This window comes from Puma concolor, chromosome A3 (assembly GCF_028749965.1).
Source record: "Puma concolor isolate L17-30 chromosome A3, mPumCon1.1.hap2, whole genome shotgun sequence".
NCBI classification, from domain to species: Eukaryota; Metazoa; Chordata; class Mammalia; order Carnivora; family Felidae; genus Puma; species Puma concolor.
The window spans coordinates 30,600,450-30,628,321 of record NC_141669.1 but is presented as its reverse complement, the minus strand read 5'-3'; the positions used below and the strand labels follow the sequence as shown (position 1 = coordinate 30,628,321).

Genomic DNA, 27,872 nt, shown 5'->3' with positions numbered 1-27,872 from the left:
AGGAGAAATGCACTTTACAGGGGCAGATTCACAATTTTCCCTGTACTTAATTTTTGAATATATAATATTTCCGATGTTACAAAAAGGTTCTCTTAAAAAGGAGGAGTACACGGTAAAAAGTCGTCTTTCCCGCTTTTATGTCCAGCCATGCAATTTCCTTTTCATTATTTTTATGTGTCTTGGATATCTTCCAAGCAAACACACAACACAGGTTCTTTTTTACACAAAAGATACCATATTGTATAATATTTTGTGTGTGTTTTTTTTCTTGCTGTCTTGAAGATTTTTCCCTATTAGTATATGCAGTTGTGTCACTGGTTTTATTGGTTTTATTCCTGCATAAATCGTTGTTTAATCTAACCAGCCATTTATTGTGGGTTGTCAACTTTTTGCTATCTTAAATAATGCTTCAGTGAATACCTTGAAAATAAATCCTTTCCCACATTGTAAGTGTTATGTATAACCCAAATTGATAGAAATGGAACTGCTGGATCAAAGGAAGTGTGTCTTGTATTTTGATTTGAAGGTAGCAAATTGCTCTGTAGAGGTTGTGCTAGTTTGCATTTCCATCAACCATGTAGGAAAATGCCTGTTCCTCACACTCTCCCCAGCACCAGCTGTCATAATTTTATCTTTGCTCATCTGACACATTAAAAAATCGTGGTGGTTTTAAATCCTGTTTTTCTTTTAATGTTTTATTCATTTTGGGGAGAGAGTGCACACAAGCAGGGTAGAGGCAGAAAGGGAGACAGGATCTGAAGCAGGCTGTATGCTAACAGTACAGATTCATTTGACATGGGGCTCGAATCCATGAACCGTGAAACCATGACCTGAGCCAAAGCCAGATATACCCAACAAACTGAGCCACCCAGGCACTCCATAATTTGGATTTTTCTTAATGTCAGTGAGGTTGAGCATCCTTTCATATTTTGAAAAAAATACATTTTTCTCTGTGAACCACTTGTTTATATCCTTTGCAAATCTTTCTTTTTGGTTGTCACTTCCTTAATTGACATGTAGGAACTTTTGTATTAAATATTAAGCCCAATTACTTTGATGTCAGTTGCCATTACTTTTTTCCCCGTATTTGTGTTTTGACTTTTGCATGTTTTCTGTGAATGACAATCATACCCATCTTTGCCTTTAAAGGCCTGCAGTGTATGTCAGATTTGGAAAGATTTTCTCTACTCTGAAATTATTTGAATTACAGTGTGCATCCTCCTATTTATGGTTTTATTTTTCACATAAATCTTTAATTCATCAAGTATTTATTTGGTTGTGGGGTGGGAGCCCAGGCAATACCATGGTAATTGAATTTAATTGCTTTTGAAGATACAGATTTCAAATTAACTTTTGAAACTTACCTAAACTGTTGGATTTGTAATTTAGACTTTCTTATGTTTTAATGCAGCAAGATTACCTTATGCTGGCTACCTTGGATGAAAATGAGGAAGTGGTGGATGGAGGCAAAAAAGGAGCAATTGATGACCTTCAGCAAGGTGAATTAGAAGCATTTATTCAAAATCTTAGTTTGGCCAAGTATGCAAAAGCTTTCTTAGTTGAAGAAGATGAACCAGCTAAAAAAGAAAATGCCAGCAAAAAAGCAAGCGAATCTGAAGTAGATAAAAAAAAGCAAAACGCAGCAGAAAGTGAAAGGACATCACTCGGTAAGGTGAAGAATAAGAAGAGGCCAGAACAGCATTCTGGTGAGAACAACAGTGCCACACCAAAAGTTAAGAAAGATAAACAACAGGACATCTTTGAATTTTGTGAGAGACAGACATTGTTGCTCAAGCCTGGAGGCAAATGGTATGATCTAGAATACAGCAACGAGTATTCTTTGGAACCCCAGCCTCGGGATGTTGTGTCTCAGTACAAAACCTTAGCTCAGAAATTGTATGAGCATGAAATCAACTTATTCAAAAATAAGACAAATAATCAAAAGGGAGCTGCTTCTACCTGGATGAAGGCAATTGTGTCGTCAGGGACGCTAGGTGACAGGATGGCAGCCATGATTCTTCTTATTCAGGATGATGCTATTCACACACTGCAGTTTGTAGAAACTCTTGTGAGCCTTGTTAAAAAGAAGGGTAGCAAACAGCAGTGCCTCATGGCTTTGGATACTTTCAAAGAGTTACTGATTACAGACCTTTTGCCAGACAGTCGGAAACTACGGATTTTCAGCCAGCATCCTTTCAACAAACTGGAACAGTTGTCCAGTGGCAACAAGGACTCAAGAGATAGAAGGCTGATATTATGGTATTTTGAACACCAGCTGAAACATTTAGTGGCTGAATTTGTGCAGGTCTTAGAAACTTTAAGTCATGATTCATTAGTGGCCACTAAAACTCGAGCCCTTGTGGTAGCTCATGAACTTCTCTGCAACAAACCAGAGGAAGAAAAGGCTCTTCTTGTGCAGGTGGTAAATAAACTGGGAGATCCTCAGAACAGAATAGCCACAAAAGCCTCCCATCTGTTAGAGACCTTGCTTTCTAAACATCCAAATATGAAAGGAGTTGTATGTGGCGAAGTAGAAAGACTGCTCTTTCGCTCAAATATCAGCTCCAAAGCCCAATATTATGCAATTTGCTTTTTAAATCAAATGGTCCTTTCCCATGAAGAAAGTGAATTAGCTAACAAATTAATTACTCTTTATTTTTGTTTTTTTCGGACTTGTATCAAGAAAAAAGATATTGAATCAAAAATGCTTAGTGCCCTTTTAACAGGAGTAAATAGAGCATACCCTTATGCCCAGACTGGTGATGACAAAGTGAGGGAGCAGGTTGACACACTCTTTAAAGTGCTACATGTTGTGAATTTTAATACCAGCGTCCAGGCTTTAATGTTGCTTTTTCAAGTAATGAATTCTCAGCAGACAATATCAGATCGATATTATGCAGCACTATATAGGTAAGTACATACCATTAATAACATGATTTAATAATAATGTGATTTAATATACAGCACCTACTGTGCCCCACTTTGGGGAAAAAGACTTAGAAAACTGGATTTTGGGTCCCCCTCCTCAGCAACTTGCTAATCACCGACTTTGAGTAAGTCACTTAATCTTTGTTTCCTTCTTGGAAAACTGTTAAATGTTTTGCATACATTACTTTTTGTTTTAAGAAGTTGTTAAAATTCATAAGAATACCTTCCCCAAAGAAAGCATCCATATTCTACCACCTAATATTTCAACTTTAACATTTTGCTATATTTGTTTTAAATCTTTCAAATATTAAAAAATTAGAACTGCTGGGGCACCTGAGTAGCTCAGTCTGTTAAGTATCCTGCTCTTGGTTTTGGCTCAGGTCATGATCTTGTGGTTCATTGAGATCAAGCCCCATGTCAGGCTCTGTGCTGACAGGGAGGAACCTGCTTGGGATTCTCTCTGCCCCTCCCCAGTTCACATGCATACCCTTTCTGTCTCAAAAATAAACTTTAAAAAATAAAGGAAATTTAAAAAATTAGAACTGCAGTTAAAATTTCCCACCACCTCCATCCTCAGCCCTATATTTCTTCCCCCTGCCCTTCACACAGCCATTTAGTAATTCATTCAACAGGAATTTTTTTTTTTTTTTTTTTGAGTGACATCTATATGCTGGACACTGTTATAAGTGCTCCAGCTATAGCACTGGACAAAATTCCTACCCCTAGAGGTGCTTACGTTTATAATGGGGAAGACAGATAGTACATAAGAAAGTCTGTTAGGGAGGGTTAGGGTTGCATTTTTGGAATTTTTTAGTTATTAGAATTAAGATTTTGTTTACTGAATTTTGCAATTGTCCTGACACCTATTGAGGGATGGTATTTTGAACAGTGTATAAACAAACACTTTGGAACTGTTCAAGTATACCAATAAGCTATATGTTCCTTTTTTTTTTTTTTTTTCTTTTTAGAGAAAAAGTGTGAGTGGGGGAGCAGGGCAGAGAGAAGGAGAGACAGAAACTTAAGGAGGCTCGACACCCAGCACGGAGCCTGACGCATGGCTCAGTCCTGCGACCCTGGGATTAGGACCTGAACTGAAATCAAGAGTCGGACACTTAACCGACTGAGCCATCCAGGCACCCCTATGTTCCTTTCTAATTCATTTTACTAATTTTACATACATGTATTTTATAAGAAACACAGTGTGCTAATTAATATTTTGAACTTAAGACCCAGTGCCTGGCTTTGAGTCCCAGCCATTAGTTTGCTGTGTAACTTTGGACAAATTACTTAATCCTCTTTAAAACCCTGTTGGTAAACATGATTGATCCCATTTTACTGTGGCCCAGTTTGTCTGTAAAATGGAAAGGAGTGCACCTCTCCTGTAGGGTTAATTGTTCTAAAATTTCCCAAGGTTACATAGCTAAAAAATGACAGAACTGGGGCTTTATTGAATCCATGTGTATGTTAACCCATGTAATCTTCACATGTATGTTGTGTTTAATAATGCCTCATATACAATAAGTGCTCTGCAAGTGTTGGCTGCTATTGTTATTAATGTTACTCACATGAATTTCTTCCCTTTAACACCTCTCCAGTCTGTGAGGTACAGTGATTTGTGCAAAATCACACAGACATGACAAGGCCAACTGAGATGGCAAATCCTGGACTTCGAGCTCTGGGAATTCATAATGTTGCACGGTACTGACTGCACTGGTAAACTAAAGAAAATCTAAGAGTCCTTTCCATAACTCCTAACAGTCTACAATTTTTTTAAGTAATAAAAACTTCTTTACTTTGGAAAGAGTTCCAGGACTGAAAATGTAGAGGTTTCAGGGTCCTAGGGGGTTTTTTTTTGTAACTTTTGATGGTCACAAGAACCTTTTGGACAACATTTAGAGTCTATTTGAAACATACTTTTCTAATATCCATTTACTATCTCAGTGTTTAACACAACAGTCTAATATCTGAGGAGTACATTCGTAAATTCTTTAAATTATTGCTTGCCAGGAGCTCTCACAGATGTATCTCCTCAAAGGGCATCTAAGCCTTCTTATAGTATTTTATTTAAGCAGAATTCCCTATAAACAAAAATTCCCTAATATTATTTGAAGGATAAAGGAAACAGATGATTTCTTTTACAAAAATATGATTTATCAAAAACTTCCAGAGCATGTTCTCTGCCAAGTGGTGGGGACACACCTATCTAAACTCTCAAGTGTTTTAAAAAATGAGTCATAAAACAGATGGAAATACTGACAATTTTAAATGTGCAGAGAGAAAATTGAATATCAAAGATTAGATAATATAGGAGATCTCAGAATATCACCAGAATTACAGAACTGACAAATGGGGAAAACTGGGATGCAGAGCAATATGAAAATGTATCACAAGATGAAATATTTCCATCTCTAGTATTAACGGGAAAAAGTTAATAGAAGTGCTTAGAATAAGAAGTAATACTGCACATGAGCATATACCAAGGATTGTGTTAATTCTGGATATCCTAATGTCTGAAGCATCTCTAGGATTCAGCAACTAGGATAAAGACAATTTTAAAAGTATCATGTTCGGTTTCCTACTCTACATGTGTGTTTTTCATTAGAAATATGTCGAGGCTGCCTCTGGTCCCCAGGTAGGAGGTAGTACTACAAGGATAGGAAGAGCCCTGGTCTAGTCCACTGCTTTCATAAGTAGTTTTCATTATTTGGTTTTGGATTAGCCTTTCATGTACGGTTTTGTATCCATATAAAAATTAGGCTGTTATCCTAGAGAATGGAGAAACACTTGGAAAAGAAACCCACAAAAAGCCTCTTTCTCCTGTGATAACTCCCGCCGCCCCCCCCCCCCCCACCCGACACCCCCAAGATCATCATTCTTTCTGTTTTGGTCATTGACTTCCATTTTACCAGAAATGGTCTCTTGTTGTAAAATAAACAGGAAGGTTATCCCTAACTAAGATGAGGTTAGCAGCTGCCTCTGCTGCTGGTTGTGGAGGTATTTTATGAATAAATATTTGATCTTGTTTTTGTTTTATAGGAAGATGTTGGATCCAGGGTTGATGTTGTGTTCTAAGCAAGCCATGTTTCTTAATCTTGTCTACAAGTCTCTGAAAGCGGACATCGTGTTGCGCAGGGTCAAGGCTTTTGTGAAGAGGTTACTCCAAGTTACTTGCGAACAGATGCCACCATTCATATGTGGAGCTTTATATCTTGTGTCGGAGATCCTTAAAGCAAAACCAGGTTTAAGAAGCCAACTAGATGATCATCCGGTATATTTCACAACTGCTTTTTAAATCGAGTGGGTTCTGAAATATATTGGTATTTTCTTCTTTGCTTCAATAACTTAGTTCTCTGGATCATGAACAAGTGTGAGTCCTGGATTTGGACAGACCTAGATTTTAATCCCAGGTGTACAGTTTACTAGGTGGGCATGTTGCTTGATCCCTTTACTCATAATAAACTGTACTAAACTAAAATTATATGAGGTGGTTACAGATAGTTACAGAGCTAGTAGATCTCTTAAACCTGTTTCCTTGGTTGTGAAATGGACATATCAGCACCTACTTCATAGGGTTATTTATAACATGTCAGAAATTTGAGGGCTGAATGTTTTCATGTAAAAAAAAAAACAAAAAAAATCCCCAAAGTCTTCAGGGAATTGTGGCTGAAAACTTAATTCCTTTTACATTTAGGAAAAAGAACATGGAATCCTCTCATTATCAATTTGATTGATGGAACTTTCATGTTTCACCATTATTGCAATAAGTGGATCTTCTTCAGAACTCCCTCACTTAACTAAATACAGACTTTCAGCTGATTAATGTAGATTTATTAAAACATTGTTTTAGGAGTCTGATGAAGAGAATTTTATTGACATAGGAGATGATGAAGACACAGAACAATTCACTGATGCAGATAAAGAAACAGATACAGTAAAAAAAGCTGAGGTAGAAGAAACTGTGTCTGACGGACCTGTGGGGACAAAAAAATCAGAGTCTGCTTCTTGGGTGCACTTTGATAATTTGAAAGGTGAGTTTCTTAATCTTCAAATTTTTCTCTTGAACTTTTAAACCAGGGAATTGGATTCCCCTTTGATCTTAATAGAAATTAATAGTATACCATTTTAGAAGACCTCAGTATTTCTTTCTTTTTTTTTTTTTTTTTTTTAAATAGAGCTTTTATTAGGGGCGCCTGCCTGGGTGGCGCAGTCAGTTAAGCGTCCGACTTCAGCCAGGTCACGATCTCGCAGTCCGTGAGTTCGAGCCCCGCGTCAGGCTCTGGGCTGATGGCTCAGAGCCTGGAACCTGTTTCCGATTCTGTGTCTCCTTCTCTCTCTGCCCCTCCCCCGTTCATGCTCTGTCTCTCTCTGTCCCAAAAATAAATAAACGTTGAAAAAAAAAATTAAAAAAAAAATAAAATAAAGCTTTTATAACCAGATATATTCAGGAACTTAGAACTAAATTTTTAATATAGTGAATCACTGATCTCTTTATTAATAATATAGATAATAGCACATTTTAAAGTAATTTAGATCTTAAAAAATAAAGCAAATACCTTTTGGAAATGCAGCTTCTTCATTTGAGGCTCTAAAAGAAAAGCACACTAACCTTGGAGATCAAGAAATGGGCCAGATCCATTTCTTCAAACTTGTCATGGGACTCTTAGTCAAATTATTTCATCTCCCCAGATTCAGTTTGCCTGTGAAATATAAAAGAGAAGTATGATAGCAAGCAGGAAAGTTTTTAAAAGAATCCATCAGAAAGATGATGAGCATGTACATTGTGAAGTAGAGACATTGTGATCTGTTCTGAAAGTTCTCTTAAATTTTTCATCCTGAGTTTCTGCAAACATGAAGATAATGTAAAACTTGTTTGAAGTGAGGATTATTTCTGCACATAATTTAATAACAAATATTCAGTGCTCTTAAAGTTCTGAAAGAATTTAGATGTATTTCATCATCAGGTTATTTGCCATTTTAACACTAACGATCTAATTGACCCAGATTTGGGTACCTTTTGCTGCCTGGTTTATTCAGTTTGCTATTTCAAGGTAGCAAATGCTATTTTGGGTACCATAACTAATTCTCGTTGGGGCTTAGGATTTTTAATCTAGGTAGATACCTGGCTAACTAAGAATGTTGAAAATTGTAGTTACATTACATATACACATACATATTATAGTTATTGGAGACATTAATGGTGATAGCTTTTAGTGAACTCTTGGGCTGGGAATAAAGCACTTGAGAAATAGTATTTTTTTATTCTCAGGTGGCAAAAAGTTAAAGACCTATGATCCATTCAGTAGAAACCCTCTGTTCTGTGGAGCTGAAAACACAAGTCTTTGGGAACTCAAAAAGGTAAAGTAATTTTAAATTGTCTTTTAATTCAATAGCGCTTTCTATTTGCCCTCATGGATTTAACACTTTGAAGTTTCCATTTTTCTTGTAAATGATAGTGTTTACTTGCTTAGATATTAGTTAATTGGCATAAGGAACCAATTTGAAGTATGTCACCCAGCTGTAATGCTTTATAACTCATACTTCTGTGGCCTCTGCTAAACATTAAATTTACACATTTATTTATTTGTTTGTTTGAAGTTTATTTAAGAGAGCGTGCATGTGCGCACGGGAGGGGCATAGAGAGGGGAGAGAGAGAATCCCAAGCAGGCTCTGCACTGTCAGCGCAGAGCCCACTGCAGGGCTGAAACTCATGAACTGTGAGATCATGACCTAAGCTGCAATGAAAAGCCGGACACTTAACCAACTGAGCCATCCAGGCACCCCTAAATTTACGCATTTATAAGTTTCTACATTCACATGTAGAAAATCTTAAATAATGAGCATGCAAAATTAATAAATAATAAATATAATATCTTAATACTAATAAAAGAAATTGTGTTTTTAGCAGGTTATTGCATATAAGGACTCTATATAAAGGGTAAATTTTGCTTCATGCATTAGATCTCCCTGAGAAGTTTTGTGTAGATAGAACTATTTACAAATATAATTACTTTTTAAATGCATTAGAGAAGGGGCACCTGGGTGGCTCAATCTGTTAAGTGTCCAACTTCGGCTCAGGTCATGATCTCACAGTTTTTGAGTTCAAGCCCCGTGTCCGGCTCTGTGCTGACAGCTCAGAGCCTGGAGTGTGCTTCAGATTATGTTTCCATCTCTCTCTGCCCCTCCCCTGCTCACACACTCTCTCTCCCAAAAATAAATAAACGTTAAAAAAAAGTTTTTTTAAATAAATGCATTAGAGGAATTAATATATCCAATAAACTTTCTATGATACCTTTGGTTAAACAAGTGCTTCATTATAGACTCCTGTGTGTCCTTCACACCTTTTCAATGAGTCTACAAGGTCACAGCTACTTTCATAGTGATACCAAGGCACATTATTTGCCTTTGTAACTGTGTTGACCGTGGTACTGATGATATTAAAATGGATAAAATTGTTTGTGCCTTAGCACACATAGGGACAGTAGCACCATACTGCATTCATGGCCATTATATTCTTCATTACCACTTACTTTCCAAGAAAAACCAAAAAAAAGCCAGTATCACATAGGAATGATGAAACAGGAAAAATTAGTGATGATCTTTACCCTAGAGTACATGTCTTTTTATAGTCTGTGTGCATATACAGCAAGAATCCATAACATACTTGTGCATACCTAAGTAATTATGAAGGTTTTCTCGGGTCTTAGGAAAAGTACATGTGTAGTTTGTTGTAAGCTCAACTAGCTGCTTTTTTCATGGAAGACTGGCTGACTGATAAACCTGTTACTCAGATTTGGGTATTTGGGAGACATTTTCTTGAAAGTGAATGAAGTGAATCTCTTATTTCAAGTGAAACAGCTGACAGTATTTATGGTCAATGATAAAATTCAAGCTTTTTTTTTTTTTTTTAATGTTTATTCACTTTTGAGAGAGAGATAGTGCAGGCGGGGAGGGGCAGAGAGAGAAGGCGACACAGAAACCAAAGCAGTTTCCAGGCTCTGAGCTGTCAGCACAGAGCCCAATGTGGGTCTCAAACTCATGAACCCCAAGATCATGACCTGAGTTGAAGTCGGATGCTTAGCTGACTGAGCCACCCAGGCACCCTTAAAATTCAAGCCTTTAAGCAAAGACTAAAAATTTAGAAATCTTGTAACCACCACCTTGAATTAGACATTTTCTCAATATGTAAAAACTTTTCTGATAAAATCAGTGGGATACCACCAGTGTAATTTTTGTGATAATATAACCAGCATTTGGAAGAACTGCATAACTCAATCAGTATTTTCCAAACGACTGATGCACAGTGTTACAAAGTCATGAATAAGAGATCTATTCAAAGTAGACTAATTAATTTTAAGTAGCAAGTACGAAAAGCTGATTGATAATGGTTTCAGATTCCATATTGCAACTAATCTTCAGTTTGGGTGTAGTAGCAAAGAGGAAAATCCACAATTATGTGAAAGACTATTAGTTAACCCTCCTATTTCCAACTATGTATCTGTGTGAAGAAAGACCATTCATATACTTCCAACTAAAAATAACATGGACTACAGAAGCATGTATGCGAATCCACTGTCTTCTATTAAGCCAGCCATTGAGTAGTTTTACAAAACTGTGAAATAATTCTGCTCTTCTAATAGTTACTTATCCTGAAAAACTTACTTTTGGTAAACCCTGTTATTTACATTACTGTATAATAGGCTCATTGTTATTTTAAGTTGACTGTAAACAGTTGTTTAAAATTTTTCTGTTGTGGGGCACCTGGCTGGCTCAGTCAGAAGAGCGTGTGACTCTTGATCTCCGGGTCGAGTTTGAGCCCCCCTTTGGCTGTACAGATTATTTAAGTAAATAAAAACTTAAAATTCTTTTGCCGGTGGCTGGGTGGCTCAGTTGGTTAAGCATCTGACTCTTGGTTTCAGCTCAGGTCATGATCTCACAGTTCCAATCCTGCATCTGGCTTTCTATCAAAATTAATAAATAAACTTAAAAAAATGTTTTCTGTTGTCATTTCTAATTAGGTAAATAACAGTAGATATATCCCACTTAAATTAAGGAAGCTCTTGAAGTCCCTGACTTTTAAATGTATAAAGTACTCCTGAGACCAAAATTTTGAGAATCATTCTTCTCTAATGTATTGGCTCAAGTTTCAGTTTTTTGGATTTACTGTAGTAAAAGTTGACTTTGCTCACATTTTTCTTTTTAGCTATCTGAGCATTTTCATCCCTCTGTGGCCCTTTTTGCAAAGACTATCCTTCAGGTAAGTCTAAAATACTACAAAGATAAGAAATAAGAATAAATAATCTAGTTTTAGATAATCAATAATTGGTCATACACTGTTTTCTGTCTACCACATAGAATCATAAACATTTTCTGCTGTTGTAAAGGAGCAGTGGCTTGTCTAATACAGTGCAGCAGATAAGCCTTCCCACTCTGAGGTGAATGGAAATACAGGATATTAAAAAACTTCAGCCATTACTTAACTACATTCTGGCTTGTCTCCTGAGGAAAGAGTGCCCATTCCTTTCCCATTTGCTGTGTTTGCCACGTCAGTGTTCCTGGTTAATAGTTAGATGACCTATAGTATTAATATCATTGGCCTATTGATAAAGTCAGCAGTGCATCGTAAAGTACATATGTGTATATATGAGTGTGTGTAATTCTTCAAGTAAAGAGGGATGAGACGGATATTTGAACCATCATTTATGGCATATTTGTGCCTTCGTGCATTGTGTTTTTCCTTTTTTTTTTTTTTTTTCTTATCTGGATGCATCTATATAATTTGAGTTAAGCTCTTAATCCTCCCACCCTGTCCGCCTTTCAGGGAAATCATATTCAGTATTCAGGGGACCCACTCCAGGATTTTACATTAATGAGATTCTTAGATCGATTTGTATACCGAAATCCAAAGCCACATAAAGGCAAAGGTATGCTTCTATTTAATTATTTGGTTTTCAGTGTTGATATTTAATAAATAAAATGAGCATACAACTAGGTTTTACATTGCACTGTCTTGATTTTACATTTCAGAAAACACAGATAGTGTTGTGATGCAGCCAAAAAGAAAACATTTTATGAAGGATGTTCGTAGTCTTGCTGGTAAGCATCAAGCCTGGACAGTTGAAATGAACAAGTCAATAATACATAAGTTGTGTTATTCTTTCCTCCACTTTACCAGAATAAAACTGAGCACCAGAGACATTATCCATCTCTTACTCCCAAAAATGTGTATGCATTCGCGAGTTTACCATGTCTGACTGGGCTTTTTCTTTTCTTTTTTTTTTACATTACAGAAAGTTTCAAACATATCCAGAGTAAATACACATATAGGATAATGAACCCCCTATAACTATCACCAGCTTGAACAGTTATCAATATTTTGCCATTTCTGTATCATCTATAGCTTTATTGGTGATGATCCCCCCCCCCCACACACACACATAACTATCTTTCATAGTTGAATACCATCTTAAGCTCTCTAATATGGGTTCAGCAGAAAACCCACAACTGCTTTTGTCACAAAGCATCATTTCTTTTTAATAGATTTCTCCCCTTTTTTTTAATGTTTATTATTTTGAAAGAGAGTGAGCATGTGCGCACGCATGCAAGAGTAGGGGAGGGAAGGGGCAGAGAGAGAATCCCCAAGCAGCAGAGCCCAACGTGGGGCTCTATCCCACAAACTGTGAGATCATGACCTAAGCTGAGATCAAGAGTCAGACGTTTAACCAACTGAGCCACCCTGGCGCCCCACAAAGAATCATTTTAAACTAGCTGATAACCTTCTGTGGGTTTTGAGTACCCATCTTGTGGACCTGATTCTGTTTCTGTATTCAGATATTTCTTTATATAATAAGTCACAGCTTTTTGTTCAGAGACTAGGGTTAATTTGCACCTTATAAGTCATTTAATTCCCAACTGATTTCACAGAGACCCAGAGATGTAAATGGACTTGCCCAAAGTTAATAGTTAGAATTCACCCAAATCTGCTTTTAATCAAGAGGAGTTAGAAAATTGTATTCAGAAGAGGGAAAACTAATATTCCTATAGTGCCTTGTTCTTGTTCCTTAGTTTCCGTCTTAGTATTATGTAAAATTGTGGATAATTCTGTTTACGTTTACTTCCTGTTCCAGAATGGCAGGCATTATTGTCTTTTTTCTGAGATGAAAATGTCAAGTTTAAAGTGATTATTAAGAGAACTCTAATTTTCTCTTGAAATTGGGATCCTGGATGCAGTTGGAGGACAATGAGAGAACCATGTTCTTTCTCTGTGATGCACTGGTGGCTGCATACTTCATTGTAGCTGACAAATAGTTTCAAATGTTGGGTCGTCTGCACTCAGACTTTTCCAGAGATTGTCCTATGCACTAGAAGATGCCTTCTGTCCATCTTCCTTAACATTTTGAGACTTTAGAGTTATAGCTATGCTGTATGTAGTCTTAAGAGCTTGAATAACATAAAAAAGGATTACTTTAATAAAATTTTTGTCTTAATCTGTTTTCGTAGTGAACAGTAAGGAGTTCCTTGCAAAAGAAGAAAGCCAAATACCAGTGGATGAACTATTTTTCTACAGGTAATATACTTAATACAGTTTCATTTGGGGTACTATTAAAATTGAAATTTTTAGATTCCATAAAATGTTTCATTAACATAGGTGTGTCTTGAAAAGATTAGAAGGTAGGTTTTTTGTTGTTTTGCAAAGGGAATTTATAAATCATTCAGTTTGCTAATCTTAAGATATCTAAGTGAAATCTGGGGCACCTGTGAGTCTCAGTTGGCTGAACGTCTGACTCTTGATTTTGTCTTAAGCCTTGCCTCAGGCTCTGCTGAGTGTCAAGTCTACTTGGGATTCTCTCTCTCCCTCTGCCCCTTTCCCCAGCTTATGTGCATTCTGTCTCACTCGCTTTTTCTCTCTCTCAAATTAAAAAAAAAGGATATGTAAGTGAAACTTAAGAACAAGTAAATTTGGGGGAATTTTTTATGACTCTTGACTTTATGAAACTTATCTTTCTTATTTTTTTTTTTAATTTTTTTTTCAACGTTTATTTATTTTTGGGACAGAGAGAGAGCATGAACGGGGAAGGGGCAGAGAGAGAGGGAGACACAGAATCGGAAACAGGCTCCAGGCTCCGAGCCATCAGCCCAGAGCCTGACGCGGGGCTCGAACTCACGGACTGCAAGATCGTGACCTGGCTGAAGTCGGACGCTCAACCGACTGCGCCACCCAGGCGCCCCTCTTTCTTATTTTTTTTTTTTTTAATTTTTTTTTTTTCAACGTTTATTTATTTTTGGGACAGAGAGAGACAGAGCATGAACGGGGGAGGGGCAGAGAGAGAAGGAGACACAGAATCGGAAACAGGCTCCAGGCTCTGAGCCATCAGCCCAGAGCCCGACGCAGGGCTCGAACTCACGGACCGCGAGATCGTGACCTGGCTGAAGTCGGACGCTTAACCGACTGCGCCACCCAGGCGCCCCTCTTATTTTTTTAATATAGTAATTGTCTTATAGGCTTTAAATCTGTTACCAGTCTAACATAATAAGCAACTCATGAGTAAGTTGTCTAAAACATGGTTCTAAGCAGAATTAGCAAAATTCACTGTGCTGCTGTAGAAAGAAGTCCTAAACCTACTAGTACTGTTATCATTATCTGATTGGTTAATTCCACTTGATTTGATTTGCTTTTTAAAAAACATTTTGTGTGAAGAATTTTGAGGGTATGATCCCATTTGCAGAATGCCAAGTTTCACTGTACCCTTGTAAGAGGATGCGTCTGACTGATAAAATATTGTGATTAGATATTCTCTAGAGTCACAGTTGGTCTTATTCTAACACTTAGATCGTTAGTGTTGATGCTAAAACAACTTTTTACTATGCCGTTTAATTAAGATGAAGTGTTTTTATGAAATCTTTGAAATGTATTATACTTCACATCCAGAGGCTTCTATTTTAATTCAAAACTTTTTCTACAATAAATGCAAATTTTAGTCATTTATATCCAGCTGAGTTAAGTTTTTACATTTGTTTGTGTCATTGGTCATAGGTGCTTTAATTATAGTTAAATGGGCTCTTTCATAAAATTATCAAATATATAACATCTGTTTTATTTTAGATACTATAAAAAGGTTGCTATTGTTAAGGAGAAACAAAAACGGAATGCAGATGAAGAAAGTATAGAAGATGTGGACGATGAGGAATTTGAAAAGATGATTGGTAATTTGTTTTTGTCAGCTCTTCAATTTGTAAAATAATCTATTTCTATTTCCTTTTAGAATATTGGAATATTAGTTGTAGTAATAATCTTAGTTTTAGAAAAATCATTTAGCTAAGAATGCCATGAAAATGACAACAGAGGATTGGGAAGTACCTTGGTGGCATACGGTAGTTCACCTACACTTGCTCCAGAGAAATGTATGGGATTGTGCATGGATTATTAATGGGAAAAATAAGTTTGTGTTTACATGGTATGTATTCCTTCTTAAGGCCTAATCTCTTATAAAAGAGAAGCCATTGTTACTTTTACTAATAATCTCCTTGCACTATTCGTAGCAATAGTCTGCTGTTTCATCTGTTTTACCTTTGTGATCCACAGAGCTAGAAAAATTTTAATCTATACTTAGGCTAAAACAAAAAATGGGAAATTAGAAAAGCTTACATTGAGTTTGTTTTTCTTGTGCATCGTATAGATAGAATACCGTAAGTGCTTAAACAACAACCACTTAAAAGGACTACACATTGTTAAGTATTTTGATATTTACCCTCTTTCCATAAAAGAGTTGTAGAAAGAAGTTGAAATTAACTGGAATCCACTTTAGTTTGGGGATTTAATTAAGGTCAGTATATTCATAGGTTTATGTAGATTAATCAAACACACCAGCGGTAATCAGATTTATATCGTTTTGGTGTTTGCTTGTCATAACTAGCACAATCATAACTGTTAATTGATTCAAATAGAAGACATAGGTCAACTTTGTTATTCCTTGCTATATCTGACAATTTGTATATTGTTCTCTGACAGACACATTTGAAGATGATAATTGTTTCACCTCTGGAAAGGATGACCTTGATTTTGCTGGGTAAAATACTTCAACTTTTTTGGTCTTTTCTTAACTTTGTTGTTTTCTCAGCACTTCCCAAATTGTCCTCAGAACAGTAAAGTACAGGACTATGATGTGTAGGAGAAGTTTATTGAAATAAGTTTGGGAAATGGATTTGTACTTTCATTTTAGACCTTTATAATACACATTAGTGTATTAAATAGAGATTCTGTGCTCTTATTAGCCTAGTACCCTCTGGTCACCAAAAAACACTTAGGAAAACAATGTTCTCCATTACAAGTTTTTGGTTTTCTTCAGCAACATGAAAAAGAAAAAAAAAGGTGCTAAGGAAGACCCAGAAGATGAAGATTCAGAAGGCAGTGATGATGACCTATTTGATAACTTAGATGATGATGAAGTTTCTTTAGGAAGTCTGAATGAGGAATTTACTGAAATTGATGAAGATGGAGGAACATTCATGGATGTGTCGGATGAGGAAAGTAAGGGCATTTTTTAAATATGGGCCAAAAAAACATATCTTCCTTTATTCCTCAGTGTAAGCTAGTTTTTCTACTACAGTGTTTTTTTTTTTTTTTTTTACATATTATCCTATATTCAAATTACTAATGAGATCGGCCAAAAATTTAAATAGGACCTTTTCCCCTCTTATTTTTATTTGGAACTGAAGGGTTTTTTGTGTGTTTTTTTTTTTTTTTTTCTTTTAAAGAGTTGAGTTTTGGGCATTTATTTATATATGTATATATATTACATATATATATACACACACATATATACATATATACACATAAATATATATATGTGTATATATATTATTTTATTTTAAGGAGCATGAGCTGAGGAAGAGGGGCAGAAGGAGAGGGGGGAGAGAGAGAGAGAAAGAAATATGAATCCCAAGCAAGCTCCATGCTCGGTGCAGAGCCTGATGCAGAGCTTGATCCCACCACCCTGGGATCATGACCTGTGCCAGAATCAGGAATTGGACACCCAACCTACTGAGTCACCCAGGTGTTTGGGCTTTTATTTTAATCAGCACTTAAGCTGTCTCTTCAATACCTGTTGAGCTGTTACGTTCCCCTTTTTAAATTTTAGAGTAGTAATTATTTCTAAAAGTTAGTCAAAATAATCATTTTTCTTAGCCCAGTGGCAGTTCTGTTTTTTAAATTGCTTAATAGCATGGTGTTGTTTTTTGTTTTGGGTTTTTTGAAATAGAAGTTGATGACGTCAGCTCCAAAATCAATACAAAGAGAAGCAAAAGGAAAGGTGCAAATGATTTGGACTTTGCTGGATCATTTCAAGGTAAGGAATGCATTTACTCTCTTTTAAATCTAAACAGTGGTTATGGGAAAGTTACCACTCATTATTATTTTGGGAAACTTCTTAATTGGTTAGTACAATTTAGTTTTTGTTTTTATAATGGATAATAACGGTTTTCTCTATTTTTAATATGTGAAAGTTGTTTGCCACATATGCCTTCAATTATTTTCTCTTCATAACTTTTTTCTTATTTAAATCTCTCGATCATCTATAAAGTATATCATAACAGATTATGCCTTTTAATGTTAACACTTGTAAAGTGGTAATAAAAGAAAAAGGTACTGTATCAGGTGACAATTTTAACTTTTTGATAAATGTATAGAAAGCAGGGGGCTCCTGGGTGGCTCAGTGGGTTAAGCGTCTGACTTTGGCTCAGGTCATGATCTCACAGTTTGTGTGTTCAAGCCCCACATCAGGCTCTGTGCTGACAGCTCAGAGCCTGGAGCCCACTTCACATTCTGTGTCTCCTCTCTCTGCCCCTCCCCTGCTTGTGCGCTCCCTCTCTCTCTCTCTCTCTCTCTCAAAACTAAATAAACATTAAAAAATTTTTTGTGATGTAGAAAGCATTATATTTTATTCCTGAAATCTGTGATAAATTCATAGGCTTACTTTTTTCTATGCTTTGCTTCTAATGTCTCATTTCTGCTGACTAATAAATACTGATAACGAATAAAAATAGATTTGCAAAGTTAAAAATAATTAAAATGCTTGACAACATTTCTTTTAAAATTAAATGTTAAAATATTTTGGACATTAAATATTTTTGCTAATAAGTATCAAAAATAATAACTATATTTTGGTAGTAGTCTCTCAGACATTTATACCTGCAAAACTTTTATAAGCCCTTTCAAGTACTGACAACCATAGTCCTCTTAATTAGATTGACTTACCTGATATGTAAATGATAACATTATCTTTCAGATTTTGTCATCCGTTGAGTGGTGTAAGGTCGCAATTTAATACTAGCCTGTGCTCAAATATAAGACGGCTTTCCCCAAAATCATCTCCAAAAAGAAACATTGGGGCTCCTGGCTGTCTCAGTCAGCAGAGCATGCAACTTGGAGTTCTAAGTTTAAGCCCCATGTTGGGTGTAGAGATTACTTAAAATTATGAAAACGGCACCTGGGTGGCTCAGTCGGCTAAGCATGCAACTGTTTTGGCTTAGGTCATCATCTCACAGCATTCCTGAGTTCAAGCTCCATGTCAGGCTCTGCACTGAGTACAGAGCATGCTTGGGATCTCTGTCTCGCTCTCCACCCCTCCCCCCTGTGCTCTCTCAAATAAGTAAACTTAAAAATGTTGCTTTATCGTAAGTCCTACTGAGACTTTCATTAAAAGATGCTCTCTCAGTGACCTTACTATTATTTCTGAAGACCAGAGCCTGAAAGGTGTTAGATCTCAGCTGACAATAGTTTTGAATTAAAGGATACCTGACATAATTGATTAAAACAAAAGAAGGCAAAGGAATTTCAAACATTGATAAATTGCAGGGGGAGAGGTGGGTGGTATTCACGCTATATTTGCAAATGTTGGATATCCTTAAGGATAAACAAACCTTAAGGCAACTTTAAGAGGGCAGTAACAGGGCTCACCAGTTGAAGTTATAGATGTATACATATAATGTGAGTGAACACCAAAAACGCGTTTCCAAGTGCTATACACAAATGGGAATTTTAGCTAAAGAGAAAATACTCAATAACAGTATCCCATTTAAGGATACAGAAAATTTGAGATGAAATGCTGTAGAAACTATTTTATCAAAAGTGGCTTTGGTATCAATGCACAGACTTTACATGATTGTTAGTAGCACCATTATTATTAACCGCCAAAAAGTGGGAACAGTTTAAATGTCTGTTGACTAAAGAATAGATAATGGAATATTATTCAGCAATAAAATGGTATTAAGTACTGATCTGTTACATGTTATAACATGGATGAGCTTCAGAAATACTACGCTAAGTGAAAGTAGCCAAATACAGAATACCACATCATGATCCCACTTACATGAAATAACCAGAAAAGGCAAAAGCCTTCTTGGGAAAAGGGCACATGACTGCAGATGGGCACCAGGATCTGGAGTTGATGGAACTGTCCTAAAATTGCATTGTGATGACGTTGAACAACTCTGTAAATTTACTAAAACATACTGAATTACACACTTAAAAACAGCTGAGTTTTATTATGAATTTTATTCCCTAATAAAGCTATTTTAAAAATTGGCCCACTTTGGGGTGTCTGACTCTTGATTTTGCCTCAGGTCATGATCTCATGGTACATGGGATCAAGCCCCATGTCAGGTTCTGCGCTGACAATGTGGAGCCTAATTGGGATTCTCTCTCTCTCCCCTCTCTCTCTGCCCCTCCCCCACTCACACATGCGTATTCTCTCTCAAAAAATAAAAGTAAATAAAAATCAAAAAAAGGTTTTTTTTAATGTTTGTTTATTTTTGAGAGGGAGAGAGAGACAGAATGTGAATGGGGGAGGGGCAGAGAGAGGGAGACAGGATCTGAGCTGTCAGCACAGACCCTGACCTGGGGCTTGAACTTACGCACTGAGATCATGACCTGAGCCAAAGTTGGATGCTTAGCCAACTGAGTCACCCAGGTGCCCCATAGTTAATAAAAATTTTTTAAAAATGGCTCTACTAGATGCAAAGAATCTGAGTAATACTGTTTCAGAAAAAGTGAAAATGGATAAAAACAGTATTTCTAGTTAAAATCACATTATCTAAAATATATTAACTAGAAATACTGTTTTTATCCATTTTCACTTTTTCTGAAACAATATTACTCAAATTCTTTGCATCTAGTAGAGCCATTTTTTAAAAATTTTTATTAGTGTATGAATTAAAATTTAATGAATATTAGAAATAGATGTTCTAGTTTTTTATTTTGAAAAGTTTATGTTCAGAACGTGGGTGGCTCAGTCAGTTAAGCGTCCCAATTCTTGATTTCAGCCTAGGTAATGATCTCACATTCATGAGTTGAAGTCCTGTGTCATGCTCTGTGCTGGTAACGCAGAGCCTGCTTGGGATTCTCTGTGCCCCTACCCCTCTCTTGCGCCCAGTGTCTCTCAAAATAAATAAATAAACAAACTTAAAAAAAGTTTATATTCACAATTATAAGTTATTTTTTCTAAGGAGAACCATTTTGAGAAGTGTAAACAAAAATTTCATTTACAACATAATATACCTTCCATCACTTTCTTCACTGTTAGTCCAAAGAATAAAACCTCTGACTTAATGAGAATTTACAGTTTGCCTTAAAAATTCCAAAATTCATCCATGTCACCCTTAGAATTAATCTTGCCTGATACTATGAAATTAGGTAAACCTTGATCAGTGGCCAAATTGGAAAGGCAGTCAAGAAGACACTATTTGTCATCTAAACAATTTTATTAGGATACAATTTTAAAAGTACTATATACCAACTCTTAAATAAAATATATTTATTTTAAAATGCCAGCTACTTAATGGTGCTATGAGGAAACTGTAATTCTGTATTTTAACCCAAATACAACTTTTTTACAACAAAACTATGTTGAAAGATTGTTGAATCACTGTGTCATATACTTGAAATTAATGTAACGTGTGCCCACTATACTTCAATTTAAAAACGTTGTATTTTTCCAAAATTAATGGATTTACAATTTAATAACCTACACTTACACTTTTTTTAGGACCAAGGAAAAAAAAGAAAGGAAATTTCAATGACTCCAGCCTATTTGTATCAGCTGAAGAGGTAAGGTTAAAATACTGCTTCATGATGTTAGCTACTCTGGGGGTAACTAGCTGGCTCAGTCGGTAGAGTACAGGACTCTTGATCTAAGGGTTGTGAGTTCAAGCCCCATGTTGGGTGGAGAGATTAAAAAATAAAATTTTTTTAAAAAAAGCTAGCTATTCTACACTGCTTTGAGTTTTCTAATAAATGTATCTCTTTTTAAGTTTGGCCACCTACTGGATGAAAATATGGGATCCAAGTTTGATAACATTGGCATGAATGCCATGGCTAACAAAGACAATGCAAGTAAGTAACTTGAATTTTTATGGAGGTTTTTAAATAGCCTTAACTTACAACTTCCAAAGATGTATTTTTAGACAACCTTTTTTAGTAAGGATAAATAAAATGGTTCCTTACAACCCTGAAGGAATGGCTTTTTTCATCAGTGTCTGGGGAGCATGTAGGATTAAAAAGCATTTAGACTACAGCAATAAAGACTGTAGTTACGTTTGGGGCCCCTGGGTGATGCAGTCAGTTAGGCATCCAGCTCTTCATTTCGGCTCAGGTCATGATCCCATGATTTGTGGATCCTGCGGAGCCTGCTTGGGATTCTGTCTCTCCTTCTCTCTGCCCCTCCCCCACTTGTGTACTCTGTCTCCCTCTCTCTCTCAAAATAAATATAAAAAACATTTTGTAATAAAGACTGTAGTTACTTTAAACTGTTTAATTCTTTTAGAGAGGCAGTTTTTATATATTGTGAGTACGCTTAGTAGCTTTATAAGTACTTTATAGACATAATTTCTGATATTGTTACTGGCTTCTGTTCTTTTGCCAATAAAAGCGTTCAGGGGAAATAAAATCTTTAGGGTATTTGTTCCTTTGTTGACCTAGTCTTTTATTTGTTAAACAGTAATCTTTAACAATAAATGCAGAAGGAAAGCAACAAACAAGAGCAGGGGATTTGCATAGTGGATGGGAAATGAGTAAGCCATAGCAGACCAGAAGTTCCTGTTTTGTTCTGTGGGGCCAGGAGTCTACAACATGGTGTGTTCATCTTTCTTCTTCCCCACAAAGGTCTCAAACAGCTTAGATGGGAGGCTGAACGTGATGACTGGCTACACAACAGAGATGTAAAAAGTATCATCAAGAAAAAGAAAAATTTCAAAAAGAAGAGGCCAAAAACCACTCAGAAAATTAAAAAGCAAAGAAATTGATTGTTTTCTAAATAAACTATAAGTTAAAATTGTACTTACTCTTAATTTTTGCTATTCAGCCATTTTTCTTGATCTTGCTCTCTGACTCCATACATTCCAGACTGTTCAATGGATTTGTAATAAACTATAAATAAAGACAGCTGTCATTTATAAAATCATGTAAAAGTGTCAAAATTAAACTATATTGAAAGAAATCAAACCTCTTTTCCTTATTTCTTAATAGTAAAGTAAAAAAGACAGTAGGATACGTATTTCACTTACAAGCCCTCTAGCATCTGTACTGTTATAATAAGCACTATTTGTTAAGCATTACTTTATAGCAGATACTGCACTAAGTGATTACACAATGTCATCTTGTTTAATCCTTACAACAGTTCATAAAGATGACCATTATCATCACTGCTGTATGGAGAAACAGCTCCCAAGAAATTAGCAAACCAGAGGTCACTCAAGTTTTAGGTAGTGATTTGATTCCATCACCACCTCAGATAGGTTTCATTCCAAAGTCTACATTTTTAACCACTGGCTAACTACTCTCCTCTCCAAATGAGAATTTTCTCCACCCTGTGTTCTTAGAGGAGCTAAAATAGGGACAGGCAGTAATTCTTGGAAATTGACACCACAAAATTAAAGTCTCAACCATTAATTGGTCATTTAAAAAATTAAAGGGTACCTGAAAAAGTTTTTGTACACTCTTAAAACATACCTTCCAAGATGAAGGGGAATTTTTTGCTCATTGTTTGCCTGAAATCTGATGGAGAAAAAGTGTTAAAATTAAATATTAAAGCATAGAGTCCATAATTAGTGCTAACTTTAGGGTTTATGAGATAAGAATCTGTGTTAAGGTCCTTCTGGCAATCAGGAACTATATCCTTTTGGACAGGGTGTAAGTTGTACTTGCCTTACATGTTGCCTCCCATAGTTCCTTTTGGAGTTTTTCAAATTTGGCTTGTATACATGATGTAATTTATTTAGAAAAGGGACAAAAAGCAACTTTTCATTGTTAATGTGTTTGAGACATTAGCTATGACGTTTGAGATAAAAAACTGAGTAGACGTATTTCTAATTCCATACTAAGGCAAAATGGAATCCATAAAAACAATTCATTGTTCGATGGATTCTATTTTACCCTCTTAATATAATTAGAAACTTTAATTTGCTCTTAAATTCCATGTCGATGTTTTCTTTTACACCCTTACACTTGAAAAGTGTAGAGACTTTGTGAGATCGAATAGATAGCATCCAGAACACAGTGATGCACTAAAATACTTTAAGAAGACACATGATAAGTTTCAAAGATGGCCACCACCCAGGACTACTATTATCTGCTTTAGGAAAAGAAAGCACCACTTAATAATTCAAAAAGTTGAGGACTCTACAATTTCCCCCCACAAAATGTCAAGCACTTTCAGTGATAGCCGGTGGCATGGGAAAGGTTTTTAGTGTCCAATATTGACACACAGGAAGAACTCAGATCTTTGAGAGTGGTTATTTGATGATTCAGCTATGCCACCACTACTCTACCAGATGATGAGGTATAATTGGCAGGCTGAATTTCTTCCACCCATGTTCCCAAACTAAGCCAGACCAAAAATACTTGCTCTATGCCCCCGACTAGTAAAATCCATAGAAGTGTGAAACATTCTCTTTCATCTACAAACAACATTTAGGAAGAAGAGTCATTAGGTCCATAATTAACACCAAGTGTTCCTCTTATACCCATAAAAATGCCCAATACCTGGAAGAAGCAATTTCTCTAAAACTGTTTAGCACCTAAATGCATTAACAGACTGTACACCCCTCTAGAAAACATTAACTTCTGAATTAGAATTACCTTGACTTGTGTTCATCTTATTAAACAAAAAATATGCTCCAAAAACGCCCACAAGTTCAACTACTAAAACTCCTTTAAAGATCTTCTTTGCCAGTGGTTCCATAGTGCGGGCCATCCTAAGTTTAACAATAACAACATGTAAACCTGAGTGAACATATACAAACTTAATACCACTTCCATAAAAATAATTCATTCCCAGTTTGAATGATGTATACTGTATACTTATTTGTATTAGATGTCCCACATTCCTAGTTTTCAATCTCCACCCCTAAGGGGCACAATGAACCAAAGACACCATTGGATAAAGCACAGGCAGGAGATAAAACTGAAAAAAGCACTGTAAAAAGAACCAACAATTTATGGAACTAAGATTTTTAATTACCTAAGAATATAGAATGTTGAGAGAGAGGGTAAATCCTTTCTTTTTAACCAAAAAAAATATTAAGATGATCTAAATGGGCAGCATATGTGAAAGCCCTTTGTAAGTACCCTACAAAAGTAAGGCTATTCTCTGAGTGGTTGTACATGTTTCATAGCTGGAGGTTTTCATTTTATTTATACAGCATATAGTGAACTAGGTGCCACAGCCCAAGCATTTCAAAGTTGAGCAACAAATCAACTTGTTCTGGGGAGGTGCTATTCTAACAGTACTTTCAAACTAAGTACATCACCCACAAGGCTTCTTAAAAATGCACATTCCTGGGCCTCACCCTGCAGTTCCCGAGTTCCCAGCTTTCTGATTCAGCAAGTTGAGGGTTAGCATCCCAGTAAGGTGCCCATTTGCACGCAACTCCAATGACTTGTATACAAGAGGCCCCTGTACCACATTAGGAAAACTGATCACCACCATCCAGTAAGTCGCAACCTAGACTTCAGATCTTGATTCGCTTCAATTAAAATAAAAGCCAATCAAAAAGGGTTTGAGTCTTCATTCTCTTTCTCTAATGTAAAAGCTAAACAAGGGAAAGGGGCTATATAAGCCAAGAAAATAACATATGACTCTTACTGAGTATATGAAACATAAACTCAAGTTATTACTCTGCCTCCCTAGAACCCCAACAACAAGAGAAACCAGTCGTTTTTAATCTTAGGATTTTGATATCGTCAATGTATGCTGTGTCATAGTATTTGTTCTCTAACATCTGTGCAGAGATGGTAAGCTCTGTGATATTCTACAGTCCCAGTTCTCTGCTCACGGTCACACGTTTGCACCATTTCCTTTTGACTCCTTTTTATAATGCCTCAGACGGGGTAATTAAATACCCTACTTTGTGGGATTATCCTATTAATCTCTTTACCAGGTGCCCCTTCCCTCCAAAATTCCTTTCCCTCATTTTGATAATATGATCACCCTGGGGACTAAAAGATTATAACTTTATTGTTCGTATCTTTAAAAACCGAAGCAGAGGAAGTTAATAAAGAACTTGCATGTAACCAACAGGCAGCTGAGTGGGTGGGAATGGAGAACTGTTTTGTTTACAATGCTGTACCTGACACCAAGTAAGTCATGATTGGTACAGGGACCTCTCGTGGGATAAGTTTTAATGTTCAACGGGTGAAAAAAAATATTCTTTTAACTCAAAAATAAAGCCTGACTGCAGCCATAACCACAGTGTAAGGAATCCAAGTAAAATCTGGTTTTGTTCTGTTGGGAGGTGAGGTTAAGGGTTCAAAACATAAAGTACAAGTAACACTGTATAATTCAGTGTTTACCTTTTTGAAAAATATATACACACATTTTACATTACAAGTCCCTCGACTTCAGTAAAGGTGTTTATAACGACTGATGAAGCCTAGTTGACAAAGACCACCAAAGGCATACCTGTCCACGACGAAGTTAGGTTACTAACTAGCAGAGGAGGAACAAGATTAGACAAGATTTTGGAGAAGGACAGAACTTAGGCGAAGTTTAAAAGAAAGCAGTCCCCGAATGGGCTCGAAGGAAAGCAGGGCTGTGCGTCATGGGGGTTCACAAAGCACCGGGCTGAGAAGCTGATTCAGGGTGCACAAGCTTAAACGTGCAAATGTTGCGTCTGAAAACCCTCATCCGTCCACTACAGCTGGAAACCGACACGGCTCAGCATCTGCAGGCAACACGATTTATCACACAGCAAGGTCTCTCACACGCACGCTAGATGTTGGAGAGCAAGGTTTCTCAGCTACGTCCCTGGGTTTGATTAGCTAAAGCACTTTGTCCAGATTCCCACGGTCAAGAACCAAGGAACCAGCGAGGCCTCCGGGAGCTGCCTCAGGCTGGCTACCCACGATCCTCAGGCCCTCGCGCGGCCCCCAGGCCCCCGGGTCTCCGGTGTATCTCGGCGGCCCCCCGCGCTCTCCCGCCTGCCCGGGCTCCCCGGACGCTCCCGCCCGGCCCGCAGCCGACTCCCGCGGGCATCATCGCAGGCTGCACTGCGCGGTCACGGGGCCAAGGTCGCCGAGCGACCCGGAAACACTCGGTCCTCTCCCGCGACTCTCCCGCTGAATGGATGGATATAGCGACACCCAACTTTCCTCCTTATGAACCCAGAACTTTAGCACGCACCCACCCCCACCTCCTACCCCCGCCAAAGAAAACCTGCCCGGCTCAGCGTTCCGAGGATCAAGAGTCAGGACTCTCAACTAGAGTCAGCCCTCGCTCTTACCTGAGGCGCTTACTGCGGACTGCGCATGCGCGAGTGTTGCCAAAGCCCCGCCCCTCCCGGCGTTGGGCCCGCCCCGCCCCGTGATTACTTTTTATTGCGCTCCTTTAAAAAAAAAATTTTTTTTTTAATTTTTTTTAACCTTTATTTATTTTTGAGACAGAGACAGAGCATGAATGGGGGAGGGCCAGAGAGAGGGAGACACAGAATCTGACACAGGCTCTAGGCTCTGAGCTGTCAGCACAGAGCCCTACCCGGGGCTCGAACTAATGGACTGCGAGATCACGACCTGAACCGAAGTCGGACGCTTAACCGACTGAGCCACCCAGGCGCCCCCCCGCTTTTTTTTTTTTTTTTTACATTTATTTATTTTTAAGAAACAGAGTGAGACAAAGCGTGAGCGGGGGAGGGGCAGAGAGAGAAGGAGACACAGAATCCGAAGCAGGCTCCAGGCTCTGAGCAAGTGGTCAGCACAGAGCCTGATGCGGGCCTCAAACCCACGAACTGTGTGAGACTGTGACCTGAGCCCAAGTTGGACGCTCAACCGACTGAGCCACCCAGGTGCCCCTATTGTGGTCCTTTTATTTTTCTTTTAAGTTTTATTTATTTCAATAATTTCTACACTCCATGTGGAACTGGAACTCACGACCCCTAGATCAAGGAACGCATGTTCTTCCGACTGAGCCAGCCAAGTGCCCCGTTATTGTGCTTTCCTTACAGAAAGTAGATCCTGACTGCCGCCTATGTACGTTAATTTATTTAATCCTCAGAAAAACCCTATGTCATACTGGGTGGTATGAGTATCTCATTTTACAGAGAAGGCGGGAGTTTTACCCTGCCCACAAGCACAGAGTTAACAAGAGTTAAAATTGGATTTGAACTCGGGACACTGACTGGAAAACCTGTGCTCAATTATTTTTCTACACTCTGCAACCCAAAGTGTGATAGAATCAGCAACCTGGGAGCTTCTTAGAAATGCAGACCTACGGGGGCACCTGGCTGGCACAGTCCGTTAGAGCAAGCAACTCAGAGACATGAGCTTGAGCCCCATGCTGGTCATGGAGACTACTTAAAAAACAAAACAAAGTTGTAGGAAATGTAGACCTACTGAATCAGAACCTGCATTTTAGCCAGATCCCTAGACAATTCGCTTGTAAATTGAATTTTGAGATGCACTG

At 37.3% G+C, this 27,872-nt stretch overlaps 3 protein-coding genes across 11 annotated transcripts in view; 1 reads left to right on the top strand and 2 right to left on the bottom strand.

Moving 5' to 3' along the window:
• The window catches only part of NDUFAF7 (NADH:ubiquinone oxidoreductase complex assembly factor 7), a 32,810-nt gene extending 25,195 nt beyond the window's left edge, over positions 1-7,615 (bottom strand). The window contains exon 1 of one of the 2 annotated variants that reach the window (XM_025927302.2): positions 7,535-7,615. The gene's annotated coding sequence lies outside the window, so the exon portion shown is untranslated. The remainder of the gene's footprint in view (positions 1-7,534) is intronic. The other variant, XM_086700368.1, reaches the window with a different exon arrangement.
• CEBPZ (CCAAT enhancer binding protein zeta) lies at positions 74-15,996 on the top strand. The gene is made up of 11 exons (XM_086702794.1): positions 74-112; positions 1,412-2,910; positions 5,965-6,196; positions 6,776-6,956; positions 8,195-8,283; positions 11,129-11,182; positions 11,747-11,849; positions 11,953-12,021; positions 13,426-13,492; positions 15,029-15,129; positions 15,935-15,996. The coding sequence occupies exons 1-11, from the start codon at positions 74-76 to the stop codon at positions 15,994-15,996; spliced, it is 2,496 nt and encodes an 831-aa protein (XP_086558920.1).
• CEBPZOS (CEBPZ opposite strand) lies at positions 6,735-26,730 on the bottom strand. 8 transcript variants are annotated; one of them, XR_003223946.2, is made up of 5 exons: positions 24,056-24,171; positions 22,928-22,972; positions 22,261-22,345; positions 7,535-7,625; positions 6,735-6,899 (listed from the first exon to the last, which is right to left on the bottom strand). XR_003223946.2 is itself a non-coding variant. In XM_025927095.2 (5 exons), the coding sequence occupies exons 2-4, from the start codon at positions 24,168-24,170 to the stop codon at positions 22,263-22,265; spliced, it is 243 nt and encodes an 80-aa protein (XP_025782880.1). In that variant the 5' UTR covers position 24,171; positions 26,698-26,730; the 3' UTR covers positions 20,664-22,122; positions 22,261-22,262. The 8 variants fall into 8 exon arrangements, 7 of the variants coding, with proteins under 7 accessions (XP_025782880.1, XP_025782876.1, XP_086556503.1 ...); XM_025927095.2 differs by lacking the exons at positions 6,735-6,899; positions 7,535-7,625 and adding exons at positions 20,664-22,122; positions 26,698-26,730; XM_025927091.2 differs by lacking the exons at positions 6,735-6,899; positions 7,535-7,625 and adding exons at positions 20,664-22,122; positions 26,635-26,717.
• Between the last annotated feature and the right edge of the window lie 1,142 nt (positions 26,731-27,872).